At 39.4% G+C, this 13,813-nt stretch overlaps 1 protein-coding gene across 3 annotated transcripts in view; it reads right to left on the bottom strand.

Annotated features, from left to right (window-relative positions):
• The window catches only part of ATG7 (autophagy related 7), an 80,637-nt gene that overhangs the window by 36,867 nt on the left and 29,957 nt on the right, over positions 1–13,813 (bottom strand). For 2 of the 3 annotated variants that reach the window (XM_083869577.1, XM_083869579.1), the window contains 2 exons: positions 13,236–13,358; positions 9,415–10,498 (listed from right to left, as the gene is read on the bottom strand). In XM_083869577.1, coding sequence (XP_083725703.1) covers positions 10,370–10,498; positions 13,236–13,358 — 252 coding nt within the window. In that variant the 3' untranslated portion in view covers positions 9,415–10,369. Of the gene's footprint in view, positions 1–9,414; positions 10,499–13,235; positions 13,359–13,813 lie in introns of those variants that run through there. The other variant, XM_083869578.1, reaches the window with a different exon arrangement.

Raw genomic sequence — 13,813 nt, 5'->3', positions numbered from 1 at the left:
TATAACCATTAGAACAAAAGAATACAAAAATAACAGGAAGCTGCAAGTGTTGATCCTGAGAGTTTAGCATGAAAGAACTTGAAAAATCTGGGAAGATGAAAAGATGAACATTTTTATTTAAAACCCAACATCCAGAGCAGGCAAAGGAGACATTCAAAGCCAATGCAGGCAGGTGTGAAGCAAAGAGAGAAATTATGGAGCACAGAGGATGTGAGAGCACGAGAAATCCAAAGGAAGCAAGAGATGGGATTGGAGTGAGTGAGTGAGAAAGGAGAATTTCATCACTAAATTCTCAGCAATGACACATCTTGGAGAATTGAAGCAAAACTGAGAATATGTTAAAAATAACAGGAACAGAGGAAGGTTTAAACCAAACTCTATTGATGGGGCTGGAGCACTTTATAGTAACCTGGAAAAGCACAATAGGAGGATGGGAGGTTTTGAATGCTAGACACAAAACATTTGTGGGCCATGAATGAAATAGCTCCAGCTCCCAGCAACAATGACAAAACTGTCACAGCAAAAGGGAAACCAGGAAAGTAATTAAGAGCAAAAATAAGGCCAGTGGTTTGCACAGCAATAACATCTGTGACCACGTCAATATAAGCACAATGAAGAATGAGAGCTGTCTCCATTCAGCCTTAAAAATACCTTTGGGTGGGATACAGAGAGAAAAATGAGCTGAGGGCTTGCAGGGCTGGAGAAATCCCAGCTCTTGGGTTTGGTGGACTAACAGAATTTTCCTGATTGCCACTAATTTATAATCTGGGCAAGAGATTATTTCCATTCTTCCCTCCAACTCTTCGCCATCCAGAGCGAACAGATCTTTGCATTTGAAGGTTTTGATTCTGTGATGCCCCTCACAGCACAGAATGAGAAGTTTTAAATGAAAATATCCCAGTGCCACTTGGCCAACGGGCCCTGCAAGCCAACACTTCAGAGCAGGACACCCTTTGCTCACAGTTGGCTCTGCAGACTCTGATTTACCCCCAGATGGTGAGACACACATTGCAGAATCAGGACGGGCTGGTTTGGTTTCCAGGCTGTGCTCCTGCAGGATCAGGAATGATCCTCGGTGCTTCCCCAGCTGTTTCCTGGGAATGGGAGTGCCCTGCTGAGCCTCACATGGATCAACCACACAGTGTGAGGCTCCTCAAACACCCCTCGTGTGGTTTTTTTACTTGGCTCCTCACTGTGCAAAGCCCAAGGTGCTCCCAGAGTTCACCCAACTCCTGCAAATCCTCTGGAATGCGTCCAGCTTGATCCCCCCCCAAAACTGCACTGTGCACCTGGATTCCTCTGTGCTGTCTGCTCTGTCTACCCTGGGCTCCACAGCCCCCAGAGAGACACTTCAAAAGGTACAAAAGACATCAGGTATGAGAAATTACAGGTTTGACTCTGCAGGAAAATGATTTATTGATGCTGAGAGCTTAATTTAGTAATCAGACACTATCTGAAGAGAGAAAAAACCCCCACTCGGCCATGGACTAGTTAGATGAGGAAGCTATTGCAGCTTTTGATGTAGTTTTGTCCCAAATTCAAAGTTAAAAAGACTGGGAGATAAGTTATCCAATTTAGTGAAATCCAATCTCCTACTGGATTTCACCCAGGGCTGTATCTCAAAGGCAAAAGGGACTTAGTCATATTTTTACATAACTGAATTCCTGAGTCACATTACAGAGGGGAGAGTCAAAGGGAACTCAAGAACCATTTCTGCCATCACATATTTTCTCTTTAGAGTATTGCTTGTAAGGAATTAATGTTGCAAGACTTATTTCCAAACTTAAAAAACCTTTCATCATCGATTATGGCTCATTGCTCATTCAGCCTCCCATTAATTCCCACAGCACTAATTCTGCATTGTGCTATCAAGAGCAAATGGTGACTGCTGAGCTAATTTTAAGAGAGCAATAAATAAATTGCAATTAATCATTTGTTCAAGCAATAATCCTTTTGAAACATCTCTGCAGCACTGCTCCTTCACAGAAAGGAATGGAATGCAGCTGTCTAGAAAGCGTTTCTGGATGTCACAGCACTCCCTGAGCTGGGTGAGGGAAGCAATGTCAAAAGGCTGCCAGTTTTATCCAGCTGAGATTAATGAAATGATCCAATGGATGGGAGATACACTGAACTCCTGATTCACGCAGGAAAGAGACCTTGCAGCAGCCCAACACAACATAGAGCTGCTTCACATCTGCATTTCCCCTTGAATTCCACTACCTGTGACAAAGTTTTGCAGGAAAAAAAGCCAATTTCAGTCCTTTGCTTCTAAAGCCTGTCACTGTAGGACATGAAAGAAAGACAAAAGGCTCCAAATATTTCAGAAGGCAAAGAGCACAGAAAAAAGGCTTTATTATCTAATTCTTACTACCTTTTATAAGGTGTTTCCATCCAGACTGAACATGGTTGGTGAATAGGAACGACACCTCTCTGATCCCATGGGTTAAACCAGAGAAACAGCAAAACACCACCTGGAGAAAGATTGTTCTGAGAAAGGAGAGTTGTTTGCCAAGATTGTTTTGAGAAGAAGCTTTCTTGAGAAATTTTTCCTTGGGAAAAAGTCAGCAGCTGCCAGCAGGCTGAAATCTCTCAGCCACAGAGATACCAGGCTCACAGTTCCCTCCTTCCTCTTGTCCTGCTCACACCCACATGCTCATTGCTGTCCCTCCTCCTGCTCCCACCTCGGTAGCTCCCCACTGCCCCCAGGATGTTTTATCCCAGAGATCCAGCCCATCCCCAGCAGCTCAGGCCATTTCCTCCCCCACGAGCTCAGGTATTGCAAGTCATTTCAGAAATATGATCTTGATCACATCCACTCTGCTGCACCTCACTGCACTCATTAAGCCTCATTTCTCCGTGCAAAACCCGGATTTGTTCCTTTCTGTGCATTTTCCAGCAATGTGGAGAGCTGAAGAATGCTCCCATAAAATCCATCAGTGCCTCAGTGTCAGTTCAAAGCTGTCAAACCTGCTGATTCATTTCAGCAGCATTTACTGTGCTTCATTAATTCTAGAGCTCAATGTTTTCAACAAAATAATGAAGTTATATATAACTCAAAGCAGCAGCACCAATAAATCCTTCAGGCCTTTGGCAACTCCTTTAATCCAAAGTAATCATGTTTCCTTGTATAACAAGTCTTGTGATGTCTGTAATAGCATCTCACTATAGTAACAACAGCCTTCATGTTATAGCTCTCTGCATGCCTCGAGTATTAATCAGATCCCAGATTTAAATATGAAATTAGAGAACTCTTGATACTCTTCCTGAAGCAGATATGATAATCAGAGCCCCCCCCGCTTCCTCCCCAATTAAAAAAAAAGTCCAACAAGGATCAGGCCTGTGGAGTTGTTGCTGCTGGAATCAGAGATTGCAGCTTGCTGATTATTGCTGTGCTCTATTACTTCATCCCTTCCCATTAAAATAACAATTCTCAACAGCCAGGCTGTTCTATAGGCAGTTTTCTCTGCCACCAGCTCTTTTTCTTAGCTCTTAAACAGAAGAATAAAATAAAAATCTCACCAGAAGGAAGGACTGCAGACTTGATACTAGAACTGGGAATATCAATCCCCTTCAAATGCAAAGGACACAGTGATCAAAACGTTTATTCTTCAATTAAAAAATTCTCAAGGAAAGCAACATTCTATTCCATAAGTGAGCTTAAATCCTAGCCATTTTCCACATACCCTGACTTCTTTCTAGTATTGTCCTGAAAACTCCTGCAGCATCCTCCAGCAGCTGTTACTAAAGGGATGCTACCACTGACCAACCTTGCCTGAATTTAACCTCACTTAGCAGAAAACTTTGTGACCTTTGTACCTCAACAGAACTAAAATGATATTTAACAGCATCACTTCCTTTCCCCAAAATTCCCATAACCATCTCTGATTTCCACCATGTATAAGGAAAAGTCACAGTCAGCTCCTTGAACATTATCAACACATTTGGCTGTAATCAAGATTTTACTTTGTTCAGCAATCCAAACATCATCTGGAGGCACAAATCCACAAATTAAACAATATTAAATTGCATATAAAATCCAATTAAATACATATTAAATGCAATTTAACAATTTGATCTGAATACTAAAATACAGATTAAATCCAGAAAGCAGAAGTACCAAATCCAAAGAAGTTTCTTTTAGAGGCTGGAAATAACATCTTATTTTGCATTTGCATCTTCTTTGCCCGTTACCCTTTTCAGATCTAGTGAGAATTAAAATCCAGCCTCAGTTTCATGCCTGCCTGTCCCTGACAAGAAGCCCAAGGTATCAGAATTTATTAGATGTGAGAGGCCCGTGGAGGAAGGGATTAAATGAGTTTTAGTGCACGAGTTACTCTTGCAGAAAGGTGAACACGGCGAGCCCAGGTACTGCACCAGCAGTGTTTTCATAGGCACCATGTGTGGCAAAGGCAGATCCAGAGATTAGCACACATAAATCACTCACCCAGGGAGGAAAAAAACCCCAACAAACCCTCCTCGATTGCCAGCTAAGACAACTAAGACAAAATGCATGTTTTTACAAGGGCTATTCAAAGAAATGGCATTGGTGGGGAGAAATGAGTCATGGGCCAGCAGGATTCACACACTGCAGCTACTCACAGTGAGGAGACAAAGGGAATTAGGACTCAGATGATTTTTTTTTTTTTAAATAACCAAGAAGCATTAGCAAAACCAGCTGCTGCACTGGAATATTTCTAAATAGCTCTGTTATGCCTTCATGTTCTCTTCCAGTAGGAGTTTTCTCTTTCTGCCTTGCATTGGGTTTGCTGTTGTTGGCACGCTGTCTCAGTAGACACCAGACAAATAAACTTTTCAACAACATAAAGACTTTTAAAACTGTATCTCTTAACCCCCTATCCCCTTGAGAGGCTGCAAAGTGGTTGCTTAATTTGTCACACGTTTACTTGTGCTCCCCTTCTTCCATTTCTGTGACTTTCTTGAGTTCCCCCAAAATAAATAAGCCCCTAAGCAGTTATCTCCACCTAAATCACAGTTGTATCTGTTTCCTAAGCATGGATTTTTTGTATTTGTTGATTAACCTGCTGGATTTCACACTTGACTTGCAGGGGATTAAATCCATTGCCTGGTGGGCTTGAAATTGTAACTTTACAATTACAGGAGTTTATCTTGTGTGTAACAAGGTCCTCAGCAGAACCCTTATTTTCAGAGGACAAAGTCCTGATGTACTTGTACACGCAGAGTTTTTCTCCAAATTTATTTTAATAATCTCCCTTAATCTTAAGGTCATTCCAACTAGAGCAGTTTTATTCTGTTTACTTTTGTGTTTTAACTGGAACAGAGTCAATTCATCTCTTGTCTTAGAGGGTGCTGTGCCATTAAACCACCATTTTACAATATTTTACACTTCAATAATCAGACATCTGCACATGCACCTTCCTGCACAGAGATGGCAGCAGAACTGCTACACACAGACTTTAAATCAGCTCTGGGAGCTGATCCTAATTCCATTTTAGCCATGAATTTCCTTCCTACCAGGGCTTGCAGCTCAGCCTGACTTTTTAAAAGTTCTGCTGTTGCATTTCCAGGTGAAGCATTTTCTATTTACCACAACCACTCCTATTTATCCAGTAAAACTGCAGTATTTATGCATTAATGGCATTTATTTATCCAGTAAAACTGCATTATTTTAAGGTTGCTGTGTAACAACTAAATGACTAAAAAACATCATCACAGCTGTAGGACAACAAAAAGTTCACCTGTACATGAAAACAACAAACTCAGTAACTCACCAGCAGCTTTTGCTTTGTGAAATATCTCAAGTGGAAAAAGCTTTGGTGTCCCAGACTCAACAGTACAAAATGCAATCACTCATCACTAATTTGAAGCACATTATTTAATACCTGGAGTGGGGCTTTTAAAGGTTGAGAGACCAAGAAAATTCATCCTAAAAGTGTTTATTTTTAAAGTGAGACAGTTTTCTCTTGGCTGATTTTTTATTACATGTATACAATGCAGACTTTTTGAAGTCTCTTCATGAGGCCAGGGATAACTTTTTTACAACTTACAAGATTTAACTTTCCAACTAATTTGACCTTAAATCAACAAAGAGAAGTCACTGCTAAGGAAAAATTATCACTGAAGAGATAAAGAACCAATCCTTATCTTCTCAGGCACAAAGTGGCTCATCTTGGAATCAAAGCTGGCTTTTAACTACAGAATTGGTCAATAATTTTTATCACTCCTAAGATATCAGGTGGTTTCTCCAGGACTCCAGCCAATTCCATAAAAACAACTGTGCTGCATGGCAGATTTCAGCTGGAAGCCAAGTTTTAATGTGTTCCAAAAAATACACTGGAAAAAAGGAAACTTCAGGAGAACATGAAGTACAGTGAGGGAAACACCAGCACTTTGCAGAGATGTTCATTTAAGTGCAAACACCAGGAAAATATTCAAATAGAAAGAGAGCTCAGGCCAATTAGAGCTAGGTTAGGATTAATTTTAAAGGCTCTCAAGTCTGCCTGTTTTATAAATTAGTGTCAACCAAAATAACTGAGTTTTATAAATTAGTGTCAACCAAAACTCAGCAGCAACATGGATGCAAATCTTTAAACCCTCACGCTGGTAGAATTAATTCCATTGTTCACAGAGGAAGAACCCCTGAGCCATGGTGAGAATTTCAGCTGAGAAGTTCTTCCTGAACACTTTTCCATGTGAGATTTCCATACAAGAGCACGTCTTAAAACTGATGTTCTGTTCTTAAAATTTGTGGTGCTTAATTTCCTCTGTGAATTAGCAACTATTGGCATTAAAGAGAGGCTGGTACTGAACCCACAGGATTTTCCAGCAGCTCTTCACATTTCTATTGACTGCATTTATTACCATTTCCTAGTCCCACCTATTTTTACAGGAAAATCGATTCCAAAGCTGAAAAGAAGCCACTGCAGAAAGGTTTTGTGGTGTGAATCAGATGGTGGTAATGCCAAAGCACCAATGCATTGGGGGATGTGATAATTGCCTGGGTTCAGGCAATAATGTGATGCACCAATGCATTTGGGGATGTGATAATTCCCTGCATGGCTTCACCCTGACAGAAATGCCCTCAGGGAAGTCCAGGAGACGTTTCCAGAGAAAATCTGGATTGTCAGAGGGAGGCAAACACCATGAAACAATGAAAATATTCTGGTAGGCAACGTTTCATAGGCTCCAAGAGAGCAGAACACATTGATCCCTTAATGAAGTAACTTAATTAACACTGGAGGGGGTGCTGAGGCAGCCCTGCCCCAAGGCATTCACAGCACCTCTGGGTGAGGCTACAACAATTGGTGTTTATTGAAATCTGGCACTGATTTGGCCAGAAAAGCAGCAAACTTTTCTCTCTTTCTTTCTTTTTATTTTGCATGATCTACAAGGGCTCATATACTCTTGGACTGAAATACACATTGTAGAATTTATGGTCTTAATTAGAATTTTAAAAGTTCATCAGTTTGTCTGTGTTGTGTGATTTCTTATTCTTCAAATGAGAATAAGAGAATGCATCTTGAACAGTCTGTTCATTCTTCTTTGGGACAAAGTATATTGGAATGGAAGAGATTTAATCCCTGAATTATATAATTTCTCCTTTACTGGAGATTATTCCTTCAAAGGAAGAGTCAACAGAGTTTGAAACTCCTTCTAGAAGAGAATTGCTTCCCCAAAATAAAGACTTTACAGCCTCAGTCTAGCAGTTCCCTTCACAATTGTGGGGTGCTGTGTTCATCATGAGCTAAAATTACTCTGAGATCTTCAATAAAGTCCAATTTAACTTCATTTACCACCGCGGCACAAATCAAAACATGACTTCACCAGCTCAAATACTCCTTGTTTAGGTGCTGATCTAAGGAGGGCAATTAAATGAGTCATAAAGACCAGCAGAGCAGCACCTTGGCAATTGGCCTGGAGGTGGAGTTCTCCTTAAAGGAGGAAAGCCCAGAAAGCTCTGGGAGAGAATGGCTGATTATTGATCATCTCCAGTGATCAATTCTGCTCACAAAGAGCAAAACCAGCCAGGAATTCCAATCTGCAGCAGCTTCATGAAGAACACAGAGGGGACATTAATGCTGCTGCAGCTTTTCTCCAGGTTTTTCTTGCAAAGCCTCTTCCCCTCATGTAAAAAATGATGAGATAATAAATTTATTCCTATCAGCACTTTCCATTTTATAGTTACAGGAGACTGACTGTGAAATTCTACAAAGAGATTTAAACTCTATCCACGTTTTGGCACTAAGGCAGCAATTCAGTTAAATCCATGAAAAAAAAAAAACAACCCACAACCAAACCTGTTGCTAACCCAAAAGCCATTATTCCATTTCTGCCAGTGGGGTTTTCTCCCAGATATTTGACATTTCAAACAAAAATGATACCTGGATACCAACCAACTGTCCTTCCCTCCAAAAAACCAAATGTTTGCACAAGCTCCTCCCTGCCCCGAAGGGACAAACTCACATTTATTCAGACTTTTCATGGAACAGGAGCTCTTGTGCTCATCACTCGCTGACGTAAGTCCCAGGAAGATCATTTGAATATAATTAATGATAATAATTGAAATTATCAGTGAAAGTATCAGGGGAAAGGCCAGGAGCTCATGTTTTGGGTAGTAAACAGAGGCATCACTTTACTGGGATTTCTAAACCCTTCCAAAAGCAGCAGCAAAATAAAAATTACCATCATTCAAAGAGCTGGGAAACGTTGCTTAATGAATGAAGAAAAATGATGACACGAATTGACATCATGAGAAAACTCCAAAAGCAAAAAAAAAAAAAAAAACAACAACCCACCTCCTGAAAGAAAACAAATTAATCTCTTAATCTCTTAAGAAAGAAATTCCAGGGCAGGCCTGAATCTGTCAAAATTAATTTCTCCAGAAATGCACCAGATTAAAAACATGAAGGAAAGCAAACAAACAAAAAAGCTCAAACAGTCATACAAAAGTCTCAAAAGTCTCAAATATTAATTTTGGTCTCCCCATCAGTAATGATTTCTTTAGGAAGTTTTCATAACACCAAATAAAATGAAATTATGAATAATACTTGGCTAAGAGAGAGAAATTGTCAAGTTACAGAAATTACTGTTACAATATTGTTGGAGCTGGGTTTTTCTGTTTTGCTTGGGGTTTGGTTTTTTTTTTTGGCTGTTCATATGTTATTGTTCCAGCACCAAATACACTGCATAATATAATGCAGAATCAGAAACAAGCAGGATATTTTTAATAGCAAAGCACCACTGAAAATTCTGAAGTTTCTTCCAAATTAGGACAAGCACAAAGTTCCTTTTCAATACCAGCTGCTTGTTCTACAGCTGAGCCTTGTTCCTCGAGAAATGGCTGAAAAAATGGTCAGGCACAAAGTTCAGATAAATGCAGAAATGATAAAATGGGTGTGCCTGTATTTTTTCTGAGTATTTTTATATTTCTAAGTATTTTACAGCATAAATTCTTTTTTTTTTTTTTTTTTTTTTTTTTTTTTTTTTTTTTTTTTTTTTCATTAATAAAGATTGTTTAGGATACAGTAAACCAACAGAGAAAAGGGATTTTGGAAATACCAAACTTGCATCATTCACTCACTACAAGAAACTACAGACACCACACTTCTTGTGAGAGACAGAAATGTGAAATACAACATTGCTGAGGTAAAACCACACAGACATCCTGACCTGGCTGGCACCAAAACTTGCTCTTTAAATTCACATTCAAAATTAGCAACTCTGCTCCAGATTTGATTTTTTTTCCAGAGCTCTTTATGACCCTCTTTGACTGCAACTTCTATCCCCAGCTTGTTTTTTAATCAGAAAACCAAGTGACAATTTTATTTCTGCTGTGTGTGTGTGTTTTATAATCTCCTTTTGTCTGATGAAAGCAGGAAGTGCAGGAAAGCATCCAAGTAATCCAGGAATTGAAATCCAAAGGAAGAAAATGTATTTACACTTGTGCCTTATTGCAGAGAGAAATGAGAATTACGGACAATTACAGAGAGAAATGAGTTGAGCAAATCAGCAAAGCTGTGATTTGGGATGAGAAAACTTTAGATTGAACTGAGAATTTTAGAGGAAAAGCAACTTTACACCCCAACACCCTCTGCAGGGTTCATCTGGAGCACGTGGGGAGCAAATCAATTTGGTTTAGGGATGAATTATATAAAACAGTCCTGGGCAGCCCAGCCAAGCTCTGACCTGGAAATTCAGTGAAATAATTCCCTTTTCTGCCTCCAATTCCACACCTCCAGCCCCTGATGAACAAACCAAGGATGCTCAGGCTGTCTCTATTTTAAGCCCAGCCATTAAACTCAAGTGCAGGGCGAGCAAGGGTCAAGTGTAAAAGCTGAGGTTTGCAGAAAGGAACCAGAGTGATGTGGAAAGCAGAAATTCAGAGCTTCCATCAGCTCCTGCTCCAGATGAACTGGATCCAGTGGAAACAGGGCCCTGAGTGCTGACATGGGAGTTTCCCACAGCTTCCATTGGCCCTCCCAGCCAGCAGTGTCATCACAGGCTGCACAGAAACATCCAACTGGGGGAAAAAAAAAAGCCCAAAATATTCCTAAATTAAAGCCAGATGTGGCAGCAGCAGATGCCTGAGATGTGCTGTGGGTTCAGGACAGGATAGGAAAGCTTGCTGGTGTTATTATTTATTAATTGCCATGCTAAGGAAATCCCATTTCTGATTTCCTGATGCAGCTCATGTTGAAGAAATAGGTGTTCTATTGACTAAAAATCCTGCAATTTGTATCAACTTTAAACTACACTAAATCTGTATTAAAATATTTTGGTCGACAGCACAGCCCTGGAAGAGGAACCAAACAGTGCAAGAAAAAAAAAAAAAGATTTTCACTCAGTGAAAAGTCTCCCGTGTCTTACTGCAAATTGTGTTTCTAAAATCTGGGCAAACACACTTGGGGCTAATAATGTGGGGGGAGTTTTCATGGAAATTCAGCCTATCCAAAAATGTTGTTTTAACAGTATTTAACTCCTACAGAACATGCACAACTTCTCCAGATTCCCTTTTGAGCAAACTCAAAACTTTGTAAAAAATTTCTCATTAAAGCACTTTTATACTTCATGATAGCAGCTAAGCATTTAGGTGAATCAAAAATAAAAAAAATATTAATAAAAAATTGAAACATAAGAGCAGTAGGACAATTTTTCTGACCACAACAAAACACTCTCTTGGCAAAATGTTCAATGAAATGCTATGAGTGAATTCACATTTCACTAATGAACTCTTTTTAAAAAATAAGCACAAGATTGAGCAGTTCCCCTATCAGATGCAGGTTTATTAGTGAAATTCCAGGGATTTATAGATGGAATTACAACCCAATTATGATGTTACTGGGTAAATACAAGGTTGGATGACATCTAACTTTACAAGTCTATTTTCTTTATAGCTCTGGACTAGCACTGGATAGATTTTACTAGACAGGAGGAAAGGAAAATCTGCAGTTACCAGAAGCCATTTTTATGGTCTTCAAATGCACTAATAATCCACAAAATCTCTCTGAAGAGTCTGAGTGGTGAAAAGCAGATGACTTCTGGCCAGAAAAATGAAATATTCCCATCCCAAACCAGGCTGTGCACACCTGATGAAACCTCTCACTGCCTTTGCTGCAGCTTTTGGAGTGCAACAAGAATATCTCAAATTAAAGGAGCAAATCTAATAATAAAGCTCAGCAAAATCTAATGGCTCTATTTTAGGGAATCCATTGTGCCAGGAGCAGCTCCAAAGCAGCCAAAGAAGCCCAAGAAAAAATCACTTTGCAGACCTCACCCTCCCCATCTGCAGCGTGAGAAAAAGGAGCTCGAAATACAAGAGAAAACGAACTCGAGATAGGGGAGAGTAATTCTGCAGAAAAGACGTTAAAGCATTTTCTTGTGCACCTAAAAAAACCCAGAATGGCCTCAAATGATGAACTGAGAGATTTGTGGAGGAGCACAAAACAAGCTCCTTGTTTTTCAGAGCAAAATCTAACAAATTTTAGTTTTTAATCCAAAGCAAGCAAGATTGCTTCAGAATCCACAAATAATCTGCCTGTCAGCCCTTGCCATTCATGGACACAGGACTCTTCAACTGCTCAAAAAGATGAATTTTCCCCCAGAATCCAGCAAGCTCCCTGGTTTTATGGCAGTCAGCCTGATTTGAAAGCATCAGCTCTGCAAATTCTTTTTATATCAGATTTTCCACCTCTGGGTAGTGATTTCACTGCAGAAACCTCACTGAACTACCCCAGGATCTTTGAAAAGACACAAATTCTGAGTTTTCAGCAAAACTTTGAACCTCAGTAAATTGCAGTAAACTCACACCAGACTCTATTTTGTACAGAGTATCTAAAACTTCCTTAACACCTAATTCTGAAGCTGCAGAAGAGATTTATGGATTAACACCTGCAAAGTAATACATGACTAATTTTAATTGGTTTTACATTTTACATTAGCAGCCTAGACACTAAAAGTCAGGCCTGGCAATCAGCCTTTAATTGTTGTTGCTGTTAATGAGTGGCACATGTTAAAGGGTGCTTGTTTTCCCTTCTTGGATCCTTCTCATATATGTGTATATATAAAAAAATATATATATGTGTGTATAGATATATAATTATTATATTATTTTCTATAATACTTATTTATATATTTATATATATATATATATATAATTTTTTTTCTAGGTATGACCATGCTGATTCCAGAACACATTAGGTATTTTACAGTTCATGTTTCCAGCATCTGATACACTCATTTTTCAGAGGTTAAAACATGAAGCAGAGAGCCAAGTCATCATTATCCACCCAAAACTGTATTAAGAAACACTGTGGAGCCCTTTCCAGGAAGGAATACAAATAACTGTTAAATATAACATTAGAAAATACCTGTTTCACCTTTTATGGAACAATCTCAAAAGTCAATATTCAGTTATCACCAGTGCTGCTGCCCAGGAGATCAACACACCCCAATTTCTGCCCAAATTCTACTTTATTTTGGTCACTGGGCAAGTAAACATCATTGTTTCCCCCAGATTATGACCCATCAAGCAGCAGAATTACATTTTAATTGACATAAAATTGCAATTGATTTATTTACACCACATAACCCACCTGTTTCCTTTAAAAGTAATATTTGAAGACTCAGATACAGAAAGTTACAATTAATTTAAGAGAAAGTCTAAATCTTTGTGTCAATCATTCTGGAAATCAAACACCGCTGCTTAATTCTATCATTTGATCCCAAGATTAATTAACGTCCCAATTTTATCTGCTCACCTCAGCAGCCTGGGTCTCCTGGTGCAATAAGGTCAGACCTGTCAAGTCTTCCAAGAAGGAATGTGAAGAATTAAAAACTTTGGCTAGGAAATTAAACCCTTCTCGTTCATACTGCTCAAGGACCTGCCAAATAAACAAACAGAAAAAAAAATATTTCAAATGTAACACCCAGAATCTGATTCATCCTCGTGTTTGGCTCACAAAAGAAAAAGGAGAATCTCTCTGAACACTCAGAAAATGACAGAGAACACAACAATCATTTTCCCCAACTCAATTTCAACAGTGAAATTCAAATAAAACAGTGAAACCTTCAGGAAAGGTGGAAGCAAGAGAGAAGAGAAGTGGGGTTTAAAATTTCCTGCTTTAAACAGATTTTTAAGCTTGTAACAAGACAGATGACAGGGGCCAGAAGGAAAACTTGGCTGCAGAGTCATGAAAGGAGCATTTTTGAGGGCCACAAAACACAGTGAAAGCCTGTTCCAGGGGATCAGCTCAGGGAAAGAACCATGCTGGGACAGCCTGGAAAAACTCCCCGAGTAAGTGTCCAAGGCCAACATCCTCCCAGTCCCCAGAGAGTC

This window comes from Zosterops lateralis (assembly GCF_965231275.1).
Source record: "Zosterops lateralis genome assembly, chromosome: 11".
Classification (NCBI taxonomy): domain Eukaryota; kingdom Metazoa; phylum Chordata; class Aves; order Passeriformes; family Zosteropidae; genus Zosterops; species Zosterops lateralis.
Note: the sequence above shows the minus strand (reverse complement) of the source record. Positions and strands in the feature narration are given on the sequence as shown.